The sequence below is a fragment of the Cyprinus carpio genome, chromosome B10 (assembly GCF_018340385.1).
Source record: "Cyprinus carpio isolate SPL01 chromosome B10, ASM1834038v1, whole genome shotgun sequence".
In the NCBI taxonomy this organism is placed as follows: Eukaryota; Metazoa; Chordata; class Actinopteri; order Cypriniformes; family Cyprinidae; genus Cyprinus; species Cyprinus carpio.
In genome coordinates this window covers 1,117,010-1,138,054 of record NC_056606.1, presented here as the reverse complement: position 1 = coordinate 1,138,054, position 21,045 = coordinate 1,117,010, and the positions used below count along the sequence as shown (strand labels likewise).

The 21,045-nt window shown below is 40.6% G+C and overlaps 1 protein-coding gene across 1 annotated transcript in view; it reads left to right on the top strand.

The window, feature by feature from the left end:
* LOC109097677 (multiple epidermal growth factor-like domains protein 10) overlaps positions 1-20,785 on the top strand; it is a 28,372-nt gene extending 7,587 nt beyond the window's left edge. Inside the window, 13 exon segments of the mRNA XM_042731954.1 lie at positions 2,049-2,195; positions 2,295-2,429; positions 2,626-2,751; positions 5,902-6,030; positions 6,107-6,235; positions 6,324-6,452; positions 8,603-8,830; positions 11,339-11,409; positions 11,411-11,453; positions 11,749-11,874; positions 12,119-12,163; positions 12,394-12,600; positions 20,599-20,785. Coding sequence (XP_042587888.1) covers positions 2,049-2,195; positions 2,295-2,429; positions 2,626-2,751; positions 5,902-6,030; positions 6,107-6,235; positions 6,324-6,452; positions 8,603-8,830; positions 11,339-11,409; positions 11,411-11,453; positions 11,749-11,874; positions 12,119-12,163; positions 12,394-12,600; positions 20,599-20,765 — 1,682 coding nt within the window. The 3' untranslated portion in view covers positions 20,766-20,785.
* Positions 20,786-21,045: the final 260 nt, after the last annotated feature.

Here is a 21,045-nt window from a genome sequence, read left to right as displayed (position 1 = left end):
CATGTCAGCGTTTGTGTAGATGTGTTATTATGTTTGTACGGCATGTCGTGTTCTCTCCCACACATTCCTGGGGTTTGCGCAGGACTCCAGCAGCATACTGATGCCCTCGGCGGTGTTTCCTCAGGGCCGCTGCACTAGAATGATCTCCAGCTCCTAGCAACACACACTCGCTCTCAAAAGAGCTTTTGTCTGTGTTCTGGCAGCACAGAGCCACTTCAGCACTCGGACTGAGCTCCAGACTCGCGTCATTTCTCCTGACGGTTACTGGGTTATGACCAGTTCACACCAACAACGATAACCATAACAATAACTATATTAGCACACCAACGCACAATATCGTTCTGCTTATTATAAGCACGCTCTGCACGTACGTCTTCTGCCACTTCCAGTGATCAAGCTCTTTTCAGCAGCATGGACTTTTGATTGGCTTTAATTGTTCATTCACTGAGCCAGTATGTGTGTATGCACGCCATCAGGAGGTGAAGGGAAATGAAACGAAGATCAGAACATAGCTTCTGGAGAAGCCTAATTATTTAGTCCTATAAGTAGTGATGGGCTCTTTTGGAACATTGCTACATAAAGCTTTGTGATATTTATGAATCTTTTGTTTGAATCAGTGGTTCAAACTTCAAAGATTGTATGCATGTATGGGATTTTCGCAAATGAGGCAAAATTTTGCATCAAAACATATTAAAATCCAGTGTGCTATCCACTCGGTGGCATTAATCTGGCGATCCCATGAATGAGTGTTTAGTGAATTTGAACTGATCTCAGGTCAGTTTTATAATGTAGGTCCATGTTTAAATAAGATAATGAATGTCAGTACTTATGCACATATAATACACAAGGGAAAATTATACTTAATTCCTTCTAACTGACCTAGTTTGCCAAGCAGTGCCTAATGACACACATATTTAATGGTATTTAATTTAATTATTTGTGAATTACATGTAATAGATTACATTTTCTTGAAAATTGGAAATTAGTTTGTAAACTGTCATCATATGTGTTAGTCTGAGTTTTGTTGGATTTAGTGCTTTGAGACGGTGCAGCTGGTGGAGTTTTCAGTGCTTCAGAACAGCAAATTGTTTATGAAACAGTTGGTTCAGTCGATTCAGAACTTTAGAAAGCTTAACTACTGAACTGTAAGTCATCATCATGAGTCACTGAGCTGCACCAGCGATGGCTTTCCATCATCCCTCCACCATCCCATCCCATCTCATCTCATCCCATTCCAAGCTCCCTCATTCTAGTCACTCTTGTAGTCTGGGGGTTCACTCAGGTCAGCACAGAAATTCACTATCATTTATCAAGAACGGATGGGTAGGTGAACTCATGAACATAATAGTTCTCAATACAAAACATTGAATTCTGTAAGAGAAGTGAAGTTGCTAACACTTTACTTAAAGCCTTTTTGTTTGATGCAGTATAAAATATTCATAATGTACATTGTAATGCATTACATCTCTTCATAAATAATTGTAAATGCATTATAATATCTGTTTTTGTTTTAATGCATTATACAGTATGTCACACCCATGGCTGTTTTTTGTTTTGCTTCCCCATGTGCTCAGTGTGACCCAGTTTTTCCTGTTTGATTAGGTTAATCAGTTCACCTGTGTCCTCTTTAGTTGATCATCCTCACCTCTCAGTCCCTCGTTAGCAACCCTACTTTAGTTCTAACCTGTATTGTGTATGTTGATGTTATACGTGTGTCTGCTGCCTGCCTGCTTTGAATTATCCTCTGTGTGGATTCATTAAAAACTGTTTACCTTCATCTTCTTTGTTGTGCGTGTTTGATAGACCAGGTTATGTGACATTATACTTTCTAAAGGTGTAACAATGAATAGATAATCATAAATATAACTGGTTGTAGATATTCAAGAGATCATAAATGTGTTAAAATGTGCATTGCAAGGCATAAACAATGCATAATATATAGAGGCTTTATATAAAGTGTCACTGTAAGTTTTGTGACGAAGCAATTGAGAGATGTATTTTTCTGTGACTCTACAGTGATGTTGTGTTTGTGTGTGTGTTTCTCACAGGCATTCACTGTGACAGTGTGTGCGCCGAGGGCCGCTGGGGGCCCAACTGCTCTCTGTCCTGTAACTGTAAGAACGGAGCGTCGTGTTCACCGGATGAAGGTGCGTGCGAGTGTGCACCTGGATTCAGAGGAACCACCTGCCAGCGCAGTGAGTGCTCAAACACATCGCATGCCTGTCTGTCCCGCCGTGCCCTGTCTGTTTTCTCATCCGCTCTGTTCTCCTCATGTTTTCCCCACGTGCTCCCAGTCTGTTCTCCGGGTTTCTTTGGCCACCGCTGTAGCCAGGCCTGTCCGCACTGCATCCACAGCAGTGGCCCCTGTCACCATGTGACCGGCCAGTGTGACTGTCTGCCCGGGTTCAAAGGGGCGCTCTGCAACGAAGGCAAGACACACCGCTCTCACTCACTTCTACAGTACAGCTGTCAGATAGTCTGGATAACATGGGGAATGTGTCTTCTCCATGCCATTTATTCTTTCAGTTCTCTCTGTAATGTTTTCCATTTCCATGGTCCAGTATCTGTGCTGTGGTTGTGTCAGCGGACGGTGGTTTTTGTTGTCTTTTTTTTTTTTTTGTGTGTTTTGTAGTGGTGGGTTGTTTAAGAACTGTGCGTGGAGCTGCACCTGCACTAATAACGGCACATGTAACCCCATCGATGGCTCATGTCAGTGTTACCCCGGCTGGATCGGCAGTGACTGCTCACAGCGTCAGTATTCTGTGCAATCACACTAAAAACACTAAAGCTCTTGCTCTGTCAGATTCTGCCTTACACACAGATTCATCTCAGGCTCTTTGTAAAATACAGAATCACTTCTTCAAGTCAAGTTCAAGTTGAGCTTTATTGTCATTCCGCTACATGTGTGGACATACAGTGGAATGAAAAGTCGTGCCTCACAGGACCACGGTGCTACATAAATACAGACATACAACAATGAAGTAAAACAGTAAAACCTATACACAACTAACCTACTGACAGATTTTGACTTTAAATACTATATATAAATGTTTACCTATACATAGACTGAACGGAAAAATATATAGACAATACAAATGCTTCACATAATACTGTACATGTGCAAAGATAAACATCGTAAGTCAAGCAGCAGGCTGGGGAACAGTGCAAGATGATTTGTAGTGCACAAGCATATAAACACATATTTGAGTCTTTTGTGGGATTATGTACACACAGCAGTGTGTGTGTGAAAAGTGTCTAGTGTGCAGTTCTTTATAGTGGTTTGCAGTGTTTTGGGTGAATCTTATACAAAACATAAAGCATAAATCAGGTTAAATGAGGTTCTTCAGGGTTCAGAACAGAGATTAATTACTTATTCAATCCTCTTCATCCCAAGTGAGACATAAGGCGGCTCAGAACAGTGATGCGGTTGTTTTAGTGCTCGGCTGTTTGATTGACAGCATTTTGTTTCCATCACAACTTCAGCTCATCTCATCGGATGACATAATTTCTTCTTTCTAGGTTTCTGATCATCAGGTGACTTAGGCTGATGATACACGGGACATCTTTTTGAGCAATGTTGCTGTCAGTGGGCAACCAGGTGAGACACAGAGACCACGACCGATCTAAATGATCTAGACAGAAATTTGTTACCCATTCTCAATGGGAAAGTGCACAAGCAACATTGCTCAAAAAATGTTGCCCAGCAAAATTGCTCAAAAAGTTGCCCTATGTAACCTCAGCCTTAATGTTGGCCTTTCTCTTTGTGTCTGAAGAGATTGTGGCTGTCTACACACTTTCTCTCATATCACACACAGTTCTGCAGCTGTCAGGCTCGAATCTCTGGGTCAGGAGGGTTTAGTTGGGCAGTCTGATGTCTGGCATATCCTCAGATCTTTTCAAAGCTTTTTTCCTCTTTAAACAACTTAACCAAGCCAAGCCACCTTTATTTATATTGCACTTTATACCATTCAGATTGTAAAATCAGCTTTAAAGTGTTAACCAGGAAAATAGTGCGTCAGTAATACAAACAAAATTTTGTTCTGCTGTTGAGTAGCTCTAAAAAGAGGACAATAGCAAACAGACAGTTTTTCAGTTAAAGTACTAGTCATCCAGTTTTTTGTATCAACTACGCATTCAGTTTTGCAAATTGGTATGTTTTGCCAGGCCGCAAAGAAATATAGAGCTGAGTATCATCAGCATAACAGTGAAAATTAACACCATGTTTCCTGATGATACCTCCCAAGAGTAACATGTAAAGCAGGGGTGGGGAACGTTGATCCTGGAGAGCCACTGTCCTGTAGAGTTTAGCTCCAAACCTGAAAAAAACCTCCCTGTATCCTGAAGACCTTGATTAGCTTGTTCAGGTGTGTTTGATTAGGGTTGGAGCTAAACTCTGCAGGGACACAGGGCATCCAGGATCATTACCCCTGATGTAAAGAGTGAAAAGTATGGGTCCTAGTACTGAGCCTTGAGGTACTCCATAGTGCACTTGTGATTGGTATGATACCTCTTCATTCACTGCCACAAATTAATGACGGTCAGATAAGTTTGATTTGCACAATGCCAATGTAAATCCACTAATGCCAACAAAGTTTTCTAGTCTATTCAAAAGAATGTTATGGTCAATAGTGTCGAACGCAGCACTAAGATCCAATAGCACTAATAGAGAGCTACAACCATAATCAGATGATTTGTATGAGAGCAGTCTCAATACTATGATATGGTTTAAATCCTTACTGGAAATCCACACAATCTGTAATTTATAGCAGATGTTGAGTCTCCAGCATTGTATCATGTGATGTGATGTGATTTTGTAGTTTGACCATTACAGGTGTTTACTGATGTGTCTAATGACATAGCACTTATCAAATACATTGTTTGAGATTTTATAGTAAAAAAATATAGTGGAGTGTTATCCTCCTGGATAATATATAGCATGTAACTGCTGGGTTGTTATAAATTATAGAAAATGTTACTTTCCACATCTGGACAAACAATCCCATGTGGTTCCTTTAATTGGCTCAGCTGATGTTGCTCTTCTCCTGTAAGCGGATGGTCCATATAAAGACGATGTTCAGTAAAAGTTTTCACTCAGGAGCATTAGGAACAGAGTTTGTTTTTACCCATGACTTTGGTTTAATCATGGCCTCTTTGTGCTTTTACTGCATTGAGTGTCTGTGGTCTCTAGCGCCACCTGCTGATCATAAAGAGAAGCAATAATGAAACACATACACACTACCTGTAAAAAGATTGCAACAAATGTTTTTTTTTTTTTTTTTTAAAGAAGTTACTTCTGCTCACCAAGGCTGCATTTTATTTAGTGAAAAATGCGGTAAAACTGTTTTTGCAGGTTCATGTTTTTGTGGAAACCATGATAAAAATTTTTTCCAAGATTCTTTGATGAATAGAAAGTTCAATGAACACAATAAATTTGAAATGGAAATATTTTAAGTTATAAATGTCTTGATTAATTGATTGCGTCCCTTTGTAAATAAAAGTATTTAATCCCACCGGTTACAAAGGTGACCGTGAAGAAGGTTTTCTTTTTTTTTTTGCTCTAAAAATATTACTGACTGGTGTTTTAGTGCATTTTCTGCAAATATGGAAAAAATAAAGGGTCTCAATTAAATATGTGCAGTGTCACATTTAGTGCTAATTGTCACATGACCAGAGCAGTTTGCTTCCTGTTTTCACCATGGGCAAGTTCAAGCTCAAACCGGTGTGCTCCGTTTTGCTACGGTTTCTGGTTTGAACGACATGTTTCCTGGAAACAGTGTGCAGATACGTTTTGAGATACGTTTTCTTTTGTTTGGTGGTGTGTCAAACATGTACTTTTCCACACGATTGCTGTTTATCCATAATTTTTGACCAAATGTAACATGTATGTGTGTTCACCCGTAGCGTGTCCCCCGGGTCAGTGGGGTCCCAACTGCATCCACACCTGTAACTGTCACAACGGGGCTATCTGCAGCGCCTATGACGGCGAGTGTAAGTGTACGGCCGGCTGGACGGGGCTGTACTGCACACAGCGTGAGTACAACTCATCACCTCTGACCTCCAGCCTGTGCACTCTCGACTGACCCCATGGTGCTGCTGTGTCCTGCAGGCTGTCCGCTGGGCTTCTACGGCAAGGACTGTGTTCAGGCGTGTCAGTGTGAGAACGGCGCAGACTGCGATCACATCTCCGGTCAGTGCACCTGCCGCACTGGCTTCATGGGACGCCACTGTGAACAGAGTGAGTGTGAAAGCAGAGCTGGTCCTTTGATATTTTCAAGCACACGCTCGAGTCTGCGTCTGATCTGCGGTTTTCCACTGGCTTCCAGAATGTCCTGCAAGTACGTACGGATACGGCTGTCGACAGATGTGCGACTGTCTCAACAACTCCACCTGTGATCACATGACTGGCACCTGCTACTGTAACCCCGGCTGGAAAGGCATGCGCTGTGACCAGGGTAAGTTTACATTAGCACTTGCAGCTATTAAATACAGTACTGAACACATCATCATTTTTCTCAATAAATATATTTCTAAAGGTGCTGCTGACATGAAATTTCCACCAGATGTCAGAAACAACCCAAGTAACCCAACAAAACAAATAAGTTCAGAAATTAAGTTCTGTGTAATAAAGTAGAATGACACAGGGATAAAGTATTGAACTACTGGAATTGATTTAATACTTTGTACAAAAGCCTTTGTTGTTAATGATAGCTTCAAGACGCCTCCTGTATGGAGAAACTAGTCGCATGCATTGCTCCGGGTGTGTGTTTTGTGTTTGTGGATTTTGTTTTTTAATTTGTGATGGGTTAAATGCAGAGCACCAATTCCGAGTATGGGTCACCAAACTTGGCTGTATGTCACGTCACTTTCACTTCACTTTGTTTTGGTCCATTCTTCAAATCTGGAAGGTTCTGTGGGCCTCTTCTATGAACTCTGACCTTTAGTTCTCATTTTCTATTGGATTCAAGTCAGGTGATTGTCTGGCCATTCTACCAGCTTTTTCTTTCTCTGAAACCAATGGAGAGTTTCTTTGGCTGTGTTTGGGATCATTGTCTCGCTGAAATCTCCACCCTTGTATCATCTTCATCATCCTGGTACTGTAGGTGTTGGGACTGAAGCTGATATTAATTTCCACTGATGAGGGGCAGGATTGCTTTCTAATTACTGATAGATTTCTGCTGGTGTCATGGCTTTACATGCCTTTTTGCACCTCCCTTTCTTCATGTGTTGAATACTTTATCCCTGTGTCATTCTACTTTATTACACAGAACTTAATTTCTGAACTTATTTGTTTTGTTTTATTTGTATGTATAGATGACTTGGGTTGTTACCGACATCTGGTGAAAATTTCAAGTCAACAGCACCTTGTATATATTTACTGAGAAAAATGGTGGTTTTCAATACTTATTTTACCCGCTGTAGGTAGAATCTTTGTTTCCTTTGTATCCGTATGAACAGGCTGTTTTAGAATAGCAAAAAAATCCCAACATCAGAAATAGAAATGGTGCCTTAGAAAGTATTCATACCCCTTAATTTTTTTTCACATTTTGTTTTGTTACAGCCTTATGTTAAACTGCTTTATATTGGTTTTTTTTTTTACCACATCAATCTTTGCAGATTTGTTAGAAATAAAAAGTGAAATGATTCCATTACATAAGTATTCATACCCTTTTCTGAGACACTTTACATTTAACTCAAGAGTATTCATGTCGCTTGTAGATGTGGCAAATTCAATTGAATGGGTATGATTTGGAAAGGCACATGTCTTAATAAAAAATCTAACAGCTGATAATGCATATAAGAGCAAACACCAAGCCCTGAGGTCAAAAGAACTGCCTCTAGTGCTCAGAGGCAGGACTGCATCAAGCCACAGTTCTGGGGAAGAGTTCAGAAAAATTCTGCTCTGTAGGCTTCACTGCTCATCACCTGCAGAGTAGCATCGCAAAAGTAAAGTGTGCTGGTAGAGCCTCATGCTGTGGGGCTGTTTTTCAGCGGCAGCGACTGAGGGACTCGTAGGGAGTAGAAGGAACGCTCAGTGCACCAAAATATTGAAATAGCCTTAATGACAGCCTAGTCCAGAGCATTCAGAACCTCAGACTGGGCAGAATGCCTTCCAACAGGACAATGACTGTAAGCACACAGCAGGAGTGACTTATAGACAACTCTGTTAATGAAAACCTAGTCCAGAGCATTCAGAACCTCAGACTGGGCAGAAGGCCTTCCAACAGGACAATGTCCTTGAGTGCTGAGTTAAAGCTTTGAATACTTATGCAATGTACCTATTTCAGTGTTTTATTTGTAATAAATTTGCAAAGTTGTCAAGTTTTTGTGCTTTGTCATTATGGTGTATGGAGTGTAGCTTGATGTGGAAAAAAAAAGTCATTTAAAGCAGTTTAAAATAAGGCTGCGACATGACATAAAATGTAAAAAAAATGAAGGGGTATGAATACTTTTCCAAGGCACTATATGTCCAGTGTAGATGCTTCACGGCTACACTGACCGTCTGGTTCTGTCACATGGACGCACAGCGAGGTTTCGCTCCGTGGGATTCTCTCGTGTTGCTCTTTGACTGTGTGACTCTGAAGTTTGCTGTCTTTTTTCTCAGCCGGCGGGATCATCGTAGGGAATCTCAACAGCTTGACGAGCGCCGCTGTGCCTGTGGACTCGTATCAGATCAGTGCAATCGCAGGAATCATCGTTCTGGTGCTCCTCGTGCTCATCCTCCTGCTCCTCTTCATCATTTACCGCAAGAAACAGAAAGGCAAAGAATCCACGATGCCTGCGGTCACATACACACCTACCATGAGGGCCAACACCGATTACGCCATCGCAGGTCAGCATAACGATGACATTTCTTCTCATTCTTACAATTTCCTGTGTAATTCTCTCGAGGAGACGTGTGTGTGTATGGGATGAAATGAGACTTAAAATGATTAATAGATTATCCAGTTATCCATGTACTGCATACATTTTATACATATATCTTACTAACCACAAACAAATGCCATTTCAATTTGAGTGTGTGGAATTTGGGATTTAATGATTGTGTAGCGATTTGTACAAATACAGACATGTTTGCGAATATAAATGTTCTGTCCTGCTTTAATACAGTATATCATAAATTGCTCATGCAATAAGGAATCCGTGCATAAGTGGATCAGGTGACATGCATTAACTGACGTCTAGTTCGAGTCGATCTTGTTAAGTTAATTTGGATTTTGAGACTTTATTTTTGGCAGTTTACAGCATTTCACGTCCCACACACACAACTGCCAACGAACAAGGCCCAGTGCAATTTATTAACGTGTACACGATTTGAAATATTCTCAAATGTGCGTCACTACACTGAAACAAATGCAGAGTTGTCTGCAGAGTTAAGAATTACATTAATGTGCAGCATTTTGTTCAAATAGAGACATATTTGTGAATACAAATGTTATAGTTTGTATTAAACAAGAACTTTGTGATGGTACCTTGTTTTTTTTCTTCTGTAATTCAACTGCACGTTGTCAGTTATTCCTTCCTTGTATTATTATTAATATTATTTAAGGGGTAATTATAGTCGCTCATTTAAGCCATTAGTAATTGCATGTTTATATTTAATTAAACTATTAAATTAACTTAAAACTATACTAAACGAGTGTTTTATAGGCTATAGCGTATTCTGCGCTCAAGCGGATCCCATAAATTGCTAGAACATATTTTATATAGGCTACTTATGACTTATGTCAGTGTCGGCTGCAAAGATGAAGTTGACGATGCTGATGAAAGACTTTATTCTCGAAATTTCATTATTTTTATTCTCAATATTTGATTTCTACATCTTTCTGGATATTTAATGAGTTTAATCTCACAATTATAGGCTAATGACTTTATTCTGGAGATGTTTTTTTTGGCCCTATAATCCTCTTTCCTACTCTCTCATTTAGCATGAATCCAAATGTTTCCATATTCACAATGTTAGCTATTCGAATTTGAATGCTACAGACTATTATTTATGAGGCCTATAAACCAGGCTTTGTACTTAACCCCCTTACTAAAAAAAATAAAAAAATTCATGGTCTTCTTCACATGAAAAATCATCCTCTTCACATGAGCAAAGATGTGCTTGGCCTGAGCTCAGGCACAGATTGTACTACAGGCTGTTTTAATTAACCAGTGTATCTAGATTCTATAGTGTATCTATAAGTTTGGTTGACTTTATTTTATCCTGATAATGAAAAGGCTGCAGTGTGTGCAATGCTGTAGACCTATATGAAAGGTGCATTTCTCTCGAACTGCAGTGTGGAGATGGCTAATCAGCATCATCTACTTCATCTTTGTATTATAATAATAATAATAATAATAATAATAATAATAATACAAGAAAGGAATAACTGACAATGTGAAGTTCTTGTCTGGCAAAATTAATAAGCTATTCTGTGTCTTAAGACAAGTTAAGTTAGAATAAGTTCAATAAAACATCTTTATTATATTTCTACTTTAGAGGAGAATAGCCAAACCAAAAAGAAACAAAGAAAACACAATGTAACATTCATGAAACTTTACACAATGGAATGAGCACATGTGAGTGGGGCTAGTGCCATCTAGTGGTCACTGATTTCGCGTGGATCGTGAGCTGTGTGTGCGTGGATTGGGCTGAAAGGGCGAAACGAAAGACTCAAACTTCAAATGAATCAAACAGAATCGACTCAGAAGAGACGTGAATGAATGCACGCACGTCGCCTGATCCACAAATACACATTTTAATTGCTACATGCACAAATTATGATACTTTAATACAAACTATAACATTTGTATTCACAAATATGTCTCTATTTGAACAAAATGCTGCACATTAATGTAATTCTTAATTCTGCAGACACCGGTTGAAAAGCATTTGTTTCAGTGTAGTGACGCACATTTGAGAATATTTCAAATCGTGTACACGTTAATAAATTGCACTGGGCCTTGTTCGTTGACAGTTGTGTGTGTGGGACGTGAAATTCTGTAAACTGCGGAAAATAAAGTCTCAAAATCCAAATTAACTGAACAAGATCGACTCGAACTAGACGTCAGTTAATGCACGCGTCACCTGATCCACTTATGCACAGATTCCTTTTTTGCATGAGCAATTTATGATATAATAATGCAGAACATAACATTTATATTTGCAAACATGTCTGTATTTGTACAAATCGCTACACAATCATTAAATCCCAAATTCCACACACTCAAATTGAAAGGCATTTGTTTGTGGTAAGATAAATTTATGTAGTACATGGATAATTGTGCGTGCGTCTATAAATCATTTTGAGTGTAATTTCATCCCATATGTGTGTGATGTGTTTCCTGTTTGTAGAGGCGCTCCCGCAGACTGACGTCCTTCCCAACAGTAACTATTTCTCCAACCCCAGCTACCACACGCTGAGCCCAGTGCAGCAGCCCGCCTCACGTCAATAACCTGCCCTATGGAAGGTGCTACTCTACCAACAGACAGCTCTGGGAATAAAGGACTAATATTCTGGGCTTCTTACAAGATACTGCTGCTGAATACAGCTTTTCCACTGAATTTTTTTTTTTTATTTTTGAGTAAAATAAGGTGTCATTTTGTACAAAATGTACACAAAAATGGAATGTTGACCGCAAGCTTTATTTAATCAAGAATCTAAAACCGCCATTCTGACTCATGGTTTTAGGAGTAGAAGCTGACCAGAATTGAGGAATTATGAAAAGACACTGACTATAATTGTTGTTTTTCTTCCACCTGACAGCCAAAGAACAATCAGTTGTTTGTGAATGTGAAGAATGCTGAGCCGAGGAAACGTCCATCCCCGCTGGATCACACAGGAACTCTACCGGCCGACTGGAAACAAGGAGGATCCTTCAATGAGCTCGGTGTGACATCCAGCCACCATGACCACAACAAACACAGCAGCCAAACATTTGACACGATAATGTTCATTAGCCCAGCGTTAACAAAAAGTTACAGAAGAGTATCTGTGCGGTGACTCGTTTCCTGACCGCCTCTGTGCAAACACTCATCATTTCACATGCAGCATTCGTAGCATTTGCAGCTGTAAGCTGTGCCAACAAAAAGACTGCATTAGTTTAACTACTTCTGTCTTGATTCTCTTATTAGGAGCTTATGGAGTTGACAGGCATTACATGGGAAAGTCACTGCGAGGTAAATGATCATTTAGCAAGCATAGAAGGAACTTCTCTCATTTACTCATGAAACATGTATGCATTTCTTCGGTGGACACAAAAGACACTATTTTGAAAAAAATGTCAGTGGGGTGCAGGGTTGTTTGCACCCTTGCGTGTTCCAAAATATGTTCTTTGCTTTGTGAAGAAGGCATACAGGTTGAGGGTGAGTAAATGTGTGATGATTTGACCCCTTCTCTCTGCCTGTAGATCTGGTGAGGAGCGTGCCCTATCACACCAGCTCCAGCTCTCTAAACAGCTCAGAGAACCCTTATGCCACCATCAAAGACCCTCCTCTGCTGTTGACCAAGAGCTCGGAGTGCGGCTATGTGGAGATGATGTCTCCCGCTCATAGAGACGCGCCGTATACTGAGATACATGCCTCCAGCCCTGCCAACAAAAACGTCTATGAAGTTGGTAAGAGAATAACAGGTCCAGCCACAGCAGCGAGCCGTGCACTTTCATTATTCAAAGCAAACATAATAAATGCCAAGATCTCTTATGAAACTTTACATGACTCAGGCTGGTGGGTTGTTAATGCAAACTGATGGTATTAACAGCATTAAACTACTTGGTACAAGATAATTATTTGTTCATGTTACATACACAGCCAATGTTGCATACATTTACATGGCTGGTTTGCATTCACTGGAGTTCCTCTGAAACCCTCCGCCTTCCCCAGCTCCACCTGTATAGATCTGCTTCAGGTTAGTTTATATGCTATTTGTGCAGCAGCAGTATGTCTTAAATACTCACAGCACCATATCGCGGAATGCATTGGCAGTAGAAAGTTCCTGTACTTGCTTGAAGCAGCAACAATAATCTACAACTACAGCAATAACCAACAGCAGCAGTGTAGCAGATATATTCTGCTAAGACCAAATACATTAACATTGACATATCTATCACCATGCTAAAATCTTCAGAGAGTTTGTCATGATAGATCTGTATTAGAAATGGACTCACTATTATTTTCTAAACTACCTTCCAATATTTTAACCCTCTGGAGTCTAAGGGTATTTTTTGGGGCCTGGAGAAGTTTTGTCATGCCCTGACATTTGTGCTTTTTTCAGTTTTTCTTATAAATATCTAAATGGCTAAAGTCTAATCTCACTGTAATCAGCACAAACTGGGCTGTAATAATATGTGAGCAGCATGTATGCACATGATTGTGTTTTTTGAGAAAAAAAAATGTTATGCGTGGTTAGTGAAAAACTAAAAATGTTAAATCACTTGAAAAAGGCAATAAAACACATACAGAAAATTGGTTCCCAGGAATTTTGAGAACTGGAGCTTGTAGCCTAGAATTTTTTTTTTCTAAATGATGTGAAAATCATTTTGTTTACTCACTTACAGAAAACAATATATTGATTTAAATTTTCTAAGACACTGTTTGTTGGTAAAAGTCATATGCGAGGAGGCGTCAACTATCATGAATTCACACCTGAGAAGACAAAGGCCTGCATAATGAGCTGCATAATGAGCCATTCAGTCAGCTGTGTCACTGAGAGGGATGAGTTACAAGAAAGAATGTGAGGACAAAATAAATCTATATAATTTTATGTTTGTAGTTTATTTAGAATATATTTAATTATCCCCACAACATAATTTAATATTCACTTGTGAGTGCAGTTAAACAGTTTATTAGGAAAAATCTAAGCTGACTTTCAAACTGAATTTTTTTGCATCATTATTACTCCAGTCACACAATCCTTCAGAAATCCTTTTAACAATCTTATTTTCTACAAAAAAAAAACATTTATTGTTATTATTATCATTATTATTATTATTATTATTATTATTATTATTATTATTATTAATGTTGAAAAGAGCTGAGAATATTTTTTTTTAGGTTTTTTAGGGGGGATAAATTGAAAGAACAGCAATGATTGTTACATTTGTTACAGTTACATTTATTGTTACATTTATATTATTTACATCAAGCTTTTGAATGGTATAGTAGTGTATATTGTTATTGAAACTTCATAATATTTCACTTGATTATACATTTAGTCAGGAATTATAGTTTGGAAAAAGTCTTTGGAAAAAGTCTAACTAGTAAAATGTTTACACGTTATGTGAAAACTAGTACAAGTATATAAATAAATAAAAAGAGACTTACTCATGTTTATGATCTCTGCTGAATAAAGTGCTTCATTCTTTTTTCTGAGGAAATCCAAATCTCAAATCCTCAACCACATGACATCTTTTTGGGGTGATTTATGTCTTATTCCTCTCATCGCGAAGCAAACAGTAAAATAATAAAAACTTGAAGAACAATCTCGCTGCGTTGTCTTCTGTTGTGTGGGCGTATTCAAAAGCCGCGCGCTTCAGTGAAACATTTGAATCTCAATAGCGCGAGGGCGTGGTCACATTAGAAGATAATGGAGACGTGAAAAACGGACATCGCGTTGTTTTCATATGGATTACTTCGTCACAGAATATTTGTTTTCGGCAGCACTTGTTTAGTTTAAAAGTACACATGTCAAGCTTTCTATAGATCTCTCTCTCATGTCTCTTCGTTGAGTATTCACTGAGTTACAGTTCATTTTAATGACGCATTTGTATCTGAAGATCAGCGCAGACAAAGGCTGCAGACAGCACTCCTTGTTTGTTATCTTTATTTTATAAGTGCACACAAAGTTTTGTTGTTATTATGTCTGTAATACAAAAAAAAGTAGACCCTTTACAGATTCGATTGATGTATTGCACTTATCTGTACGATCAAAACTGAAAGTGTAATTTAAGTTCTTTTTGGGGTTATCAGAGAAAATACCCCAAAACGCGTATACGCGTTAATCGACTCCAGAGGGTTAAAGTTATAGTCAGCCGATTTTATTTGTACTTCATATGAACAGTTTTACCCTTGATGGGATTACATATCCACTCCGTATGAACAGCCTGAAGTCTCCAGTAATGCAGCACAGATGTGATGTATCCTTACAAACCTGAAGGCATTCACATCAGTTCCTCAACTAGCAGAAAATGAGTAACCATGAGTCGTGCGAGAGCAGCTGTTTGTGTTCACATCATGTCACCACACATACATTAATTGGGCCGTCACGCCTGTCTTTTCCATCAGCCCTCACCCCGGCCCGTTTGTACAGGCACTGCAGATGAGGACAGACTACCCAGAGAAAGCCTGTTAATAATGACAATTTCCATCTGAAAGATCCGAGCAGAAGCACCTTTTATCTGACTGTCAACACATCTCTTACTAAAGGAAAAACATTCCCATCATATTTATGCAGGTGCTCCAAAAAAACAGCACTGAGCCCTTCATCAGTCAACTACACTACAGTCCTCTCTCTGAGCGTTCATCTTCCACTGACACTCGAGACACAGCTAAAGACACGTGGCTCTTCCCTCAGTGCTTCAACCACAGTGCACTATTGCTTACTTTAGATCATAACATTTCTTTGACTCACACCACACAGTGAAGCTGTACACTTCAGGATCTTAGTGCTACACTACTGGAAAACTACATTCTGAAGTATAACAATACATTCCTCTGTTTAGTCATTTTTCCTGTTACCGATTGCCTTTCAAGGGAACTTCAAACTGCATCCTCTAGGGGTCGCTATGGGGAATGCCTCGTCGTGACCCATGTCTGAAGCATACATTCAAAAATAACACGTTGGCCGGCGACAGCCCATAATGTCACTACTGGTGCAACTATAGTATACATAGGCGCCGGGAGAACATGTCATCCTCTTCTTCATTTTCACTGACTGTTTTGTTTGAAGAGTGCATTTCCATGGTAAGAGTAATCTTTATTCCTTCATTATGGCGAGCACTAGCAAGGCGTTTAGAGGATGTGTGCATCCATGCCATCATTATTTGACACCTGATGAAACATGATCTCTGCGTCTTTTGTTTGGGCGAAGAGGACACACACAATGTCCTTGAGGGGGCAATCTGCGTTCACTGCGAGCATTTTCCAATGAAAAGCTCTGTTCTCGTTTGTCTCTCTTTTCGAGGAAAGAGGGGCAGCCATCTGCTCCCCGTGGTTCAGGACCCACCACTGCTGAGGCACGGAGGAGAATGAGCTTGTGGAGATCGCAGGTGGATCTGGCTGATGAGTTTAAAGGGGCCTTCTCTCGCGCGCTTGTCGGCTATGGATGAGAGTGAGCCGCTGGAGGATGATATTATTTCATTAACATCATCTGATCCAGGGGCCAGTGCTCTGCTGGGTTCGGCCCAGGAAGAGCAAGAGATATCTGAGGAGGGCGAAGAAGCTGAGGCTGAGCCTTCCCAATCCTCCTGCCTGTGTATGATGAGCTTTTGGAAGTTATGGATTGCTCCACGGCGAGGCTTGACTTGCTGTGGAAGCGGGCCAAGAAAGTGATGTCGTGAGGTCATCTCGATGAACGTTATCTTTCTGGCCATAACCTTCTAGCTCAGGTGAGCCTTCCTTTTCTTCCTGATCTCCATACAGAGATCGAGAAGGAATGGAAGAGGCCATTTTCCTCACGCATCCATAGATTCCAGCATAAGAGTTATGCCAACATCGAGGTGATGCACAAAAGCAGCTATGAGAAGATGCCCCCTGTAAAAGAGACGCTGGCTAGCTATCTCTCTGTGGGAGAAAAATCCTCTCTTAAGACTCCCTCCTTGACATCTAAGCCCCTTCAGGATACATCTCGCTTGAATGGCAGGTCAGGCTTTCGCTTCATTGCACACCATGGCGGTGCTCCAGGCATATCAGACTGACCTGCTGAAAGACCTGGATAAAGGCAAGGGCCTTTCTCCCAATTAGGTAGCTGAGTTGCGCCGCACCACGGATCTTGCTCTCCATGCTACTAAGCAGACCGCCTCTGCTATGGGCAGGTCCATGGCGGCTATGGTAGTAACGGAGAGACATCTGTGGGTGAACCTAGCAGATATCGGGAAGAAAGAGAGAGGCTTTTCTTCTCGATGCTCCGGTTTCGCCTTCCAAACTTTTTGGTACCTCCGTCGAGACGGTGGTTGAGAAGTTCAGAGAGGCAAAGGTGCGCTCAGCGGCCTTCAAATCCTTCATTCCATGAAGGTCCAGGTCTGAGCCTGAACAACACAGGGGTCATGGCCCATCTCAGTCTGAGGATCAGAGACAGGCACAGAAGGCTAGTATCGTGGCTCACACTCCTCCCCCACCTGCGGGTAGGGGTAGGAGGAATCGCGGGTCAAAGGGAGGTAGGAAAGACCTAAGGGATGTGATCCAGTCAAGGCGTCAGCGCTTTCGTCTGGTTCAGAGTGATACTTGAGTCCCTACTCATCTCCTTGGGGGGTTTTACATCTGCCCTTATCTTCCCCTTCCTAATTCCCCTATAACCACCATCTTTCCACCTGACCAAGGTTAGGTAGGAACTTCATGCATTACAGTCTCCTATGCTGGACCTATGATGTTTTGGTTGGTTCTATGACTTCATAGTAACCACCTTACTGATGTGTCCGGACTAGAGGCTTCTTCAGGTAGCTTCTTGAACGGGGCTCCTGTACGATCCATTTCTAAATATATAGATTCAAGATTCAAGTAGCTTTATTTGCATGGTAAAAAAAGTATCTTTACATGCCAAAGCATAGAAACATTTTAAAAGACATTTAACACAAATATACATAAGAATAGAAGTACCCTATAGCATATAGAGTCTATATATCTGTATTCAGTAAAACGAAAGTACTAATAAAAATTCCAGTAAAGAGACAGGAGAAGGACTGGATCCTGTCACGTCAGTTTATGTGTGTTGTACAGTGTTTTCTTCTGGCTGTGACTTGTGCTTCTGTTCTTCTGCTTGTCCTTTTATCGTGGCAGGACTTGACGTACCTTGCAGCCAGTTGAAGTCTTTGTGCTGGTTTGTGAATTGGGGGAAGAAAGTTTCCCTAATTTGTGTATAATTAGGGCATGTTGTTAAAAAGTGCAGTTCTGTTTCCACTTCATGTTGTGTTCAGTGTGGACACAATCTGTCTTCTTTTTGTAGCCAGGTCTGTCTGTGTCTGTCTGTCTCTATAGTGAGGTGATGGTCACTGAGTCTGTACATGGTCAGGACTTTTCTTAGTTTAGGGTCTACCACTGTGTTTAGGTATTCTGCCCAATTTATATTCTTTGTTTAGAGACAGATAGCATTCTAATTTACTTTGTTGAGCTGTTGCTTCTGTCCAGTGTTTCAGATATTCCTCTTTCTGTGTTTTAATGATTTGTTTTAGTCTAGCTGGGGTTTTGGATTGTAAAGTCAGTTTTGAGACCAGCTGGCTGAGGGGGCTTTTCTCTGGGTTCAGTTCTTAGTTTAAGTAGTTTAAGGCTTTATGGTGGAGAGTCTTAGTACAGTATGATGCTTTTTAGGTGCGCATGGAATTTAATGGCATTTTTTGGATTTTAATTATTAGTGGGTACAGTCCTAATTCTGCTCTGCAGGCATTGTGTGGATGTGTCTCTCAGGTTGTTCACAGCCTTGTTAAAGTTTTCTGCTACCCAACAGGGTGTTACTACTAGGAGTCTATTGAGACAGTTCCTTCAGCAAGCTCATGCAGAGCAAGTGGTAGCCTCTGTGTGACAGGCCAAGACTTAATATGATGCTAGGCTCTTGGTCATATCCCCTTAAAGGAATCTATTCCTGATTCCAAGCCTTGAGCTTTACCCCGGGCTCAGGAGTCTGGTCCCCCAAGTTGCTTGGGGTATGTAGCCTAGGATTTTGGCCATCGGGGACAATGTCACGGACCACCGTCCAACATCCAAGGGGAGAGTTGGTACTTAGGGCTCACCATGGTTTTCTGGCATGCACTCCCCTCAGCATGGTGCCGTGGGTATACCGTTTCCCATATCGACCCCTAGAGGATGCAGTTTGAAGTTCCCTTTAAAGGGAACATCTCAGGTTACTTATGTAACCATGGTTCCCTAAGTAGGGAATGAGACACTGCGTCCTCTAGGTTTCCTGCCATGTTTTGGATGCAAGATTCAGACAAAGAAGTGGATGACGTGTTCTCCCGGAGCCTATTTATACTATTGTTGCACTGGTAGTGACGTCATGGGCTGTCACCAGCCAATGTGTTGTTGGTGTTTTTGAATGTATGCTTTAGAACTGGGTCATGATGAGGCGTTCCCCATAGCGACCCCTAGAGGACGCAGTGTCTCGTTCCTATTTAGGAAACCATGTAACATGTTACAAGTAACCTGAGACATTCTGTAACATGAACAAATGATTTGGAGCCATTTTTGGCTTTCATTGTTGCTGTTGTTTGATGCTTGCATCAGTATTTTGTCTTGATGCAAATAAGAGCAAAAATGTGCTAGCAGATGCTCCAGCGGTCTAAGACACTTTCATCCCATATGCAGCAAAGCAACAGGAAAATTCCTGTAATCAGCATACAATAATCTAGTACTCTTTCATATGGTTGAGAACCTCTGATATAAAATGATATTAAAGGTAGCACTTTTATATAATTACTTTCTCATCCAGAATCTTTTGAAAACATTTTAGTTTTTAAAGGGATACTCCACCCCAAAATGAAAATTTTGTCATTAATCACTTACCCCCATGTCGTTCCAAACCCGTAAAAAGCTTTTTTCGTCTTCGGAACACAATTTAAGATATTTTGGATGAAATCCGGGAGGCCTGTGACTGTCCCATAGACTGCCAAGTAAATAACAGTGTCACGGTCAATTATTGGTTTGCTGGCCATGTGCTTGTGTTTTTGTTTTGTGTGGGCACATGGCTTTTGTCTTCGTTTCTGTGTGCCATGTGCTCATCTATTGTCTTGACCCCACCCATCTCCTTACCTGATTATTGATTTAATTTGCCCCACATGTGTTCCCTCGTTACCCTCCTCATTAGCTCTCTATTTATTCTCCTTCTGTTTGCAGTGTGGTTGCTAGTTCGTTGTCAAATGTTTGTCTGTGTTTCCCCATCCCCGTGCCTTGCCTTGCCTTGAGTTTTTTTTTGTTTTTTTTTCTGTTTAGTTTTAGTTTGTTTATTTTATTTTATTATTATTAAAGAGCCCTTCTCTCTGCATCACTGAGTCCTCACCTCATCCCTCTACCTGAAACCTGACAGATGGAGTATTCTGATGACGACTTTCATACCTTTTATGGACCTTGATACTGTTATTTATTTGGCAGTCTATGGGACAGTCACAAGCCTCCCGGTTTTCATCCAAAATATCTTAAATTGTGTTCTGAAGATGAACAAAGCTTTTACGGGTTTGGAACGACATGGGGGTAAGTGATTAATGACAAAACTTTCATTTTGGGGTGGAGTATCCCTTTAAGCCTTTATTACTGATTTTTGGCTTTGCTGTGCTTGAAGCTGCTTGTTGTTTCCACAATGGGACTCAACTCTCCTGCAGAACAGAAACTGCTGTTTTTGGTATTTATAAATAATTAGTAAGATAACAGTATGTAAGCCATGTAATGGTTCAAACCTGTGTTTTTTCCCTATCCAGAGCCGACCATCAGTTCTGTCCACACACTCTCTAACAACAACTGCAACGGGCCATTTTGTCAAGATCCATACGACCTACCAAAGAACAGCCACATCCCGTGTCACTACGACTTGCTTCCCACGAGAGACAGCAGCCCCTCGCCCCTTGAGGACACAGACAGCAAATAAACCGAGAGACTTCAGTGATTCGCCGTTTGAGTATGCAGTTCCACAGCACTCTGTTAAACCCTTCCATAGCTGTCTGTGTTGACATTCATCCATATTGAAGTTCTTAATTGCTGGCTTACAGGATTCAATAGTTCTTGTCAAATCTTACCCAGAGTAATGTGGAGTGTTTCGGTGGAGGTGCAAACATTCGTAATCTTCATAAATGAATCATTCCATTCATTAAGAACAACATTGCACACAAATACAGGACAATCCTTAAAGGGATAGTTCACCCAAAAAA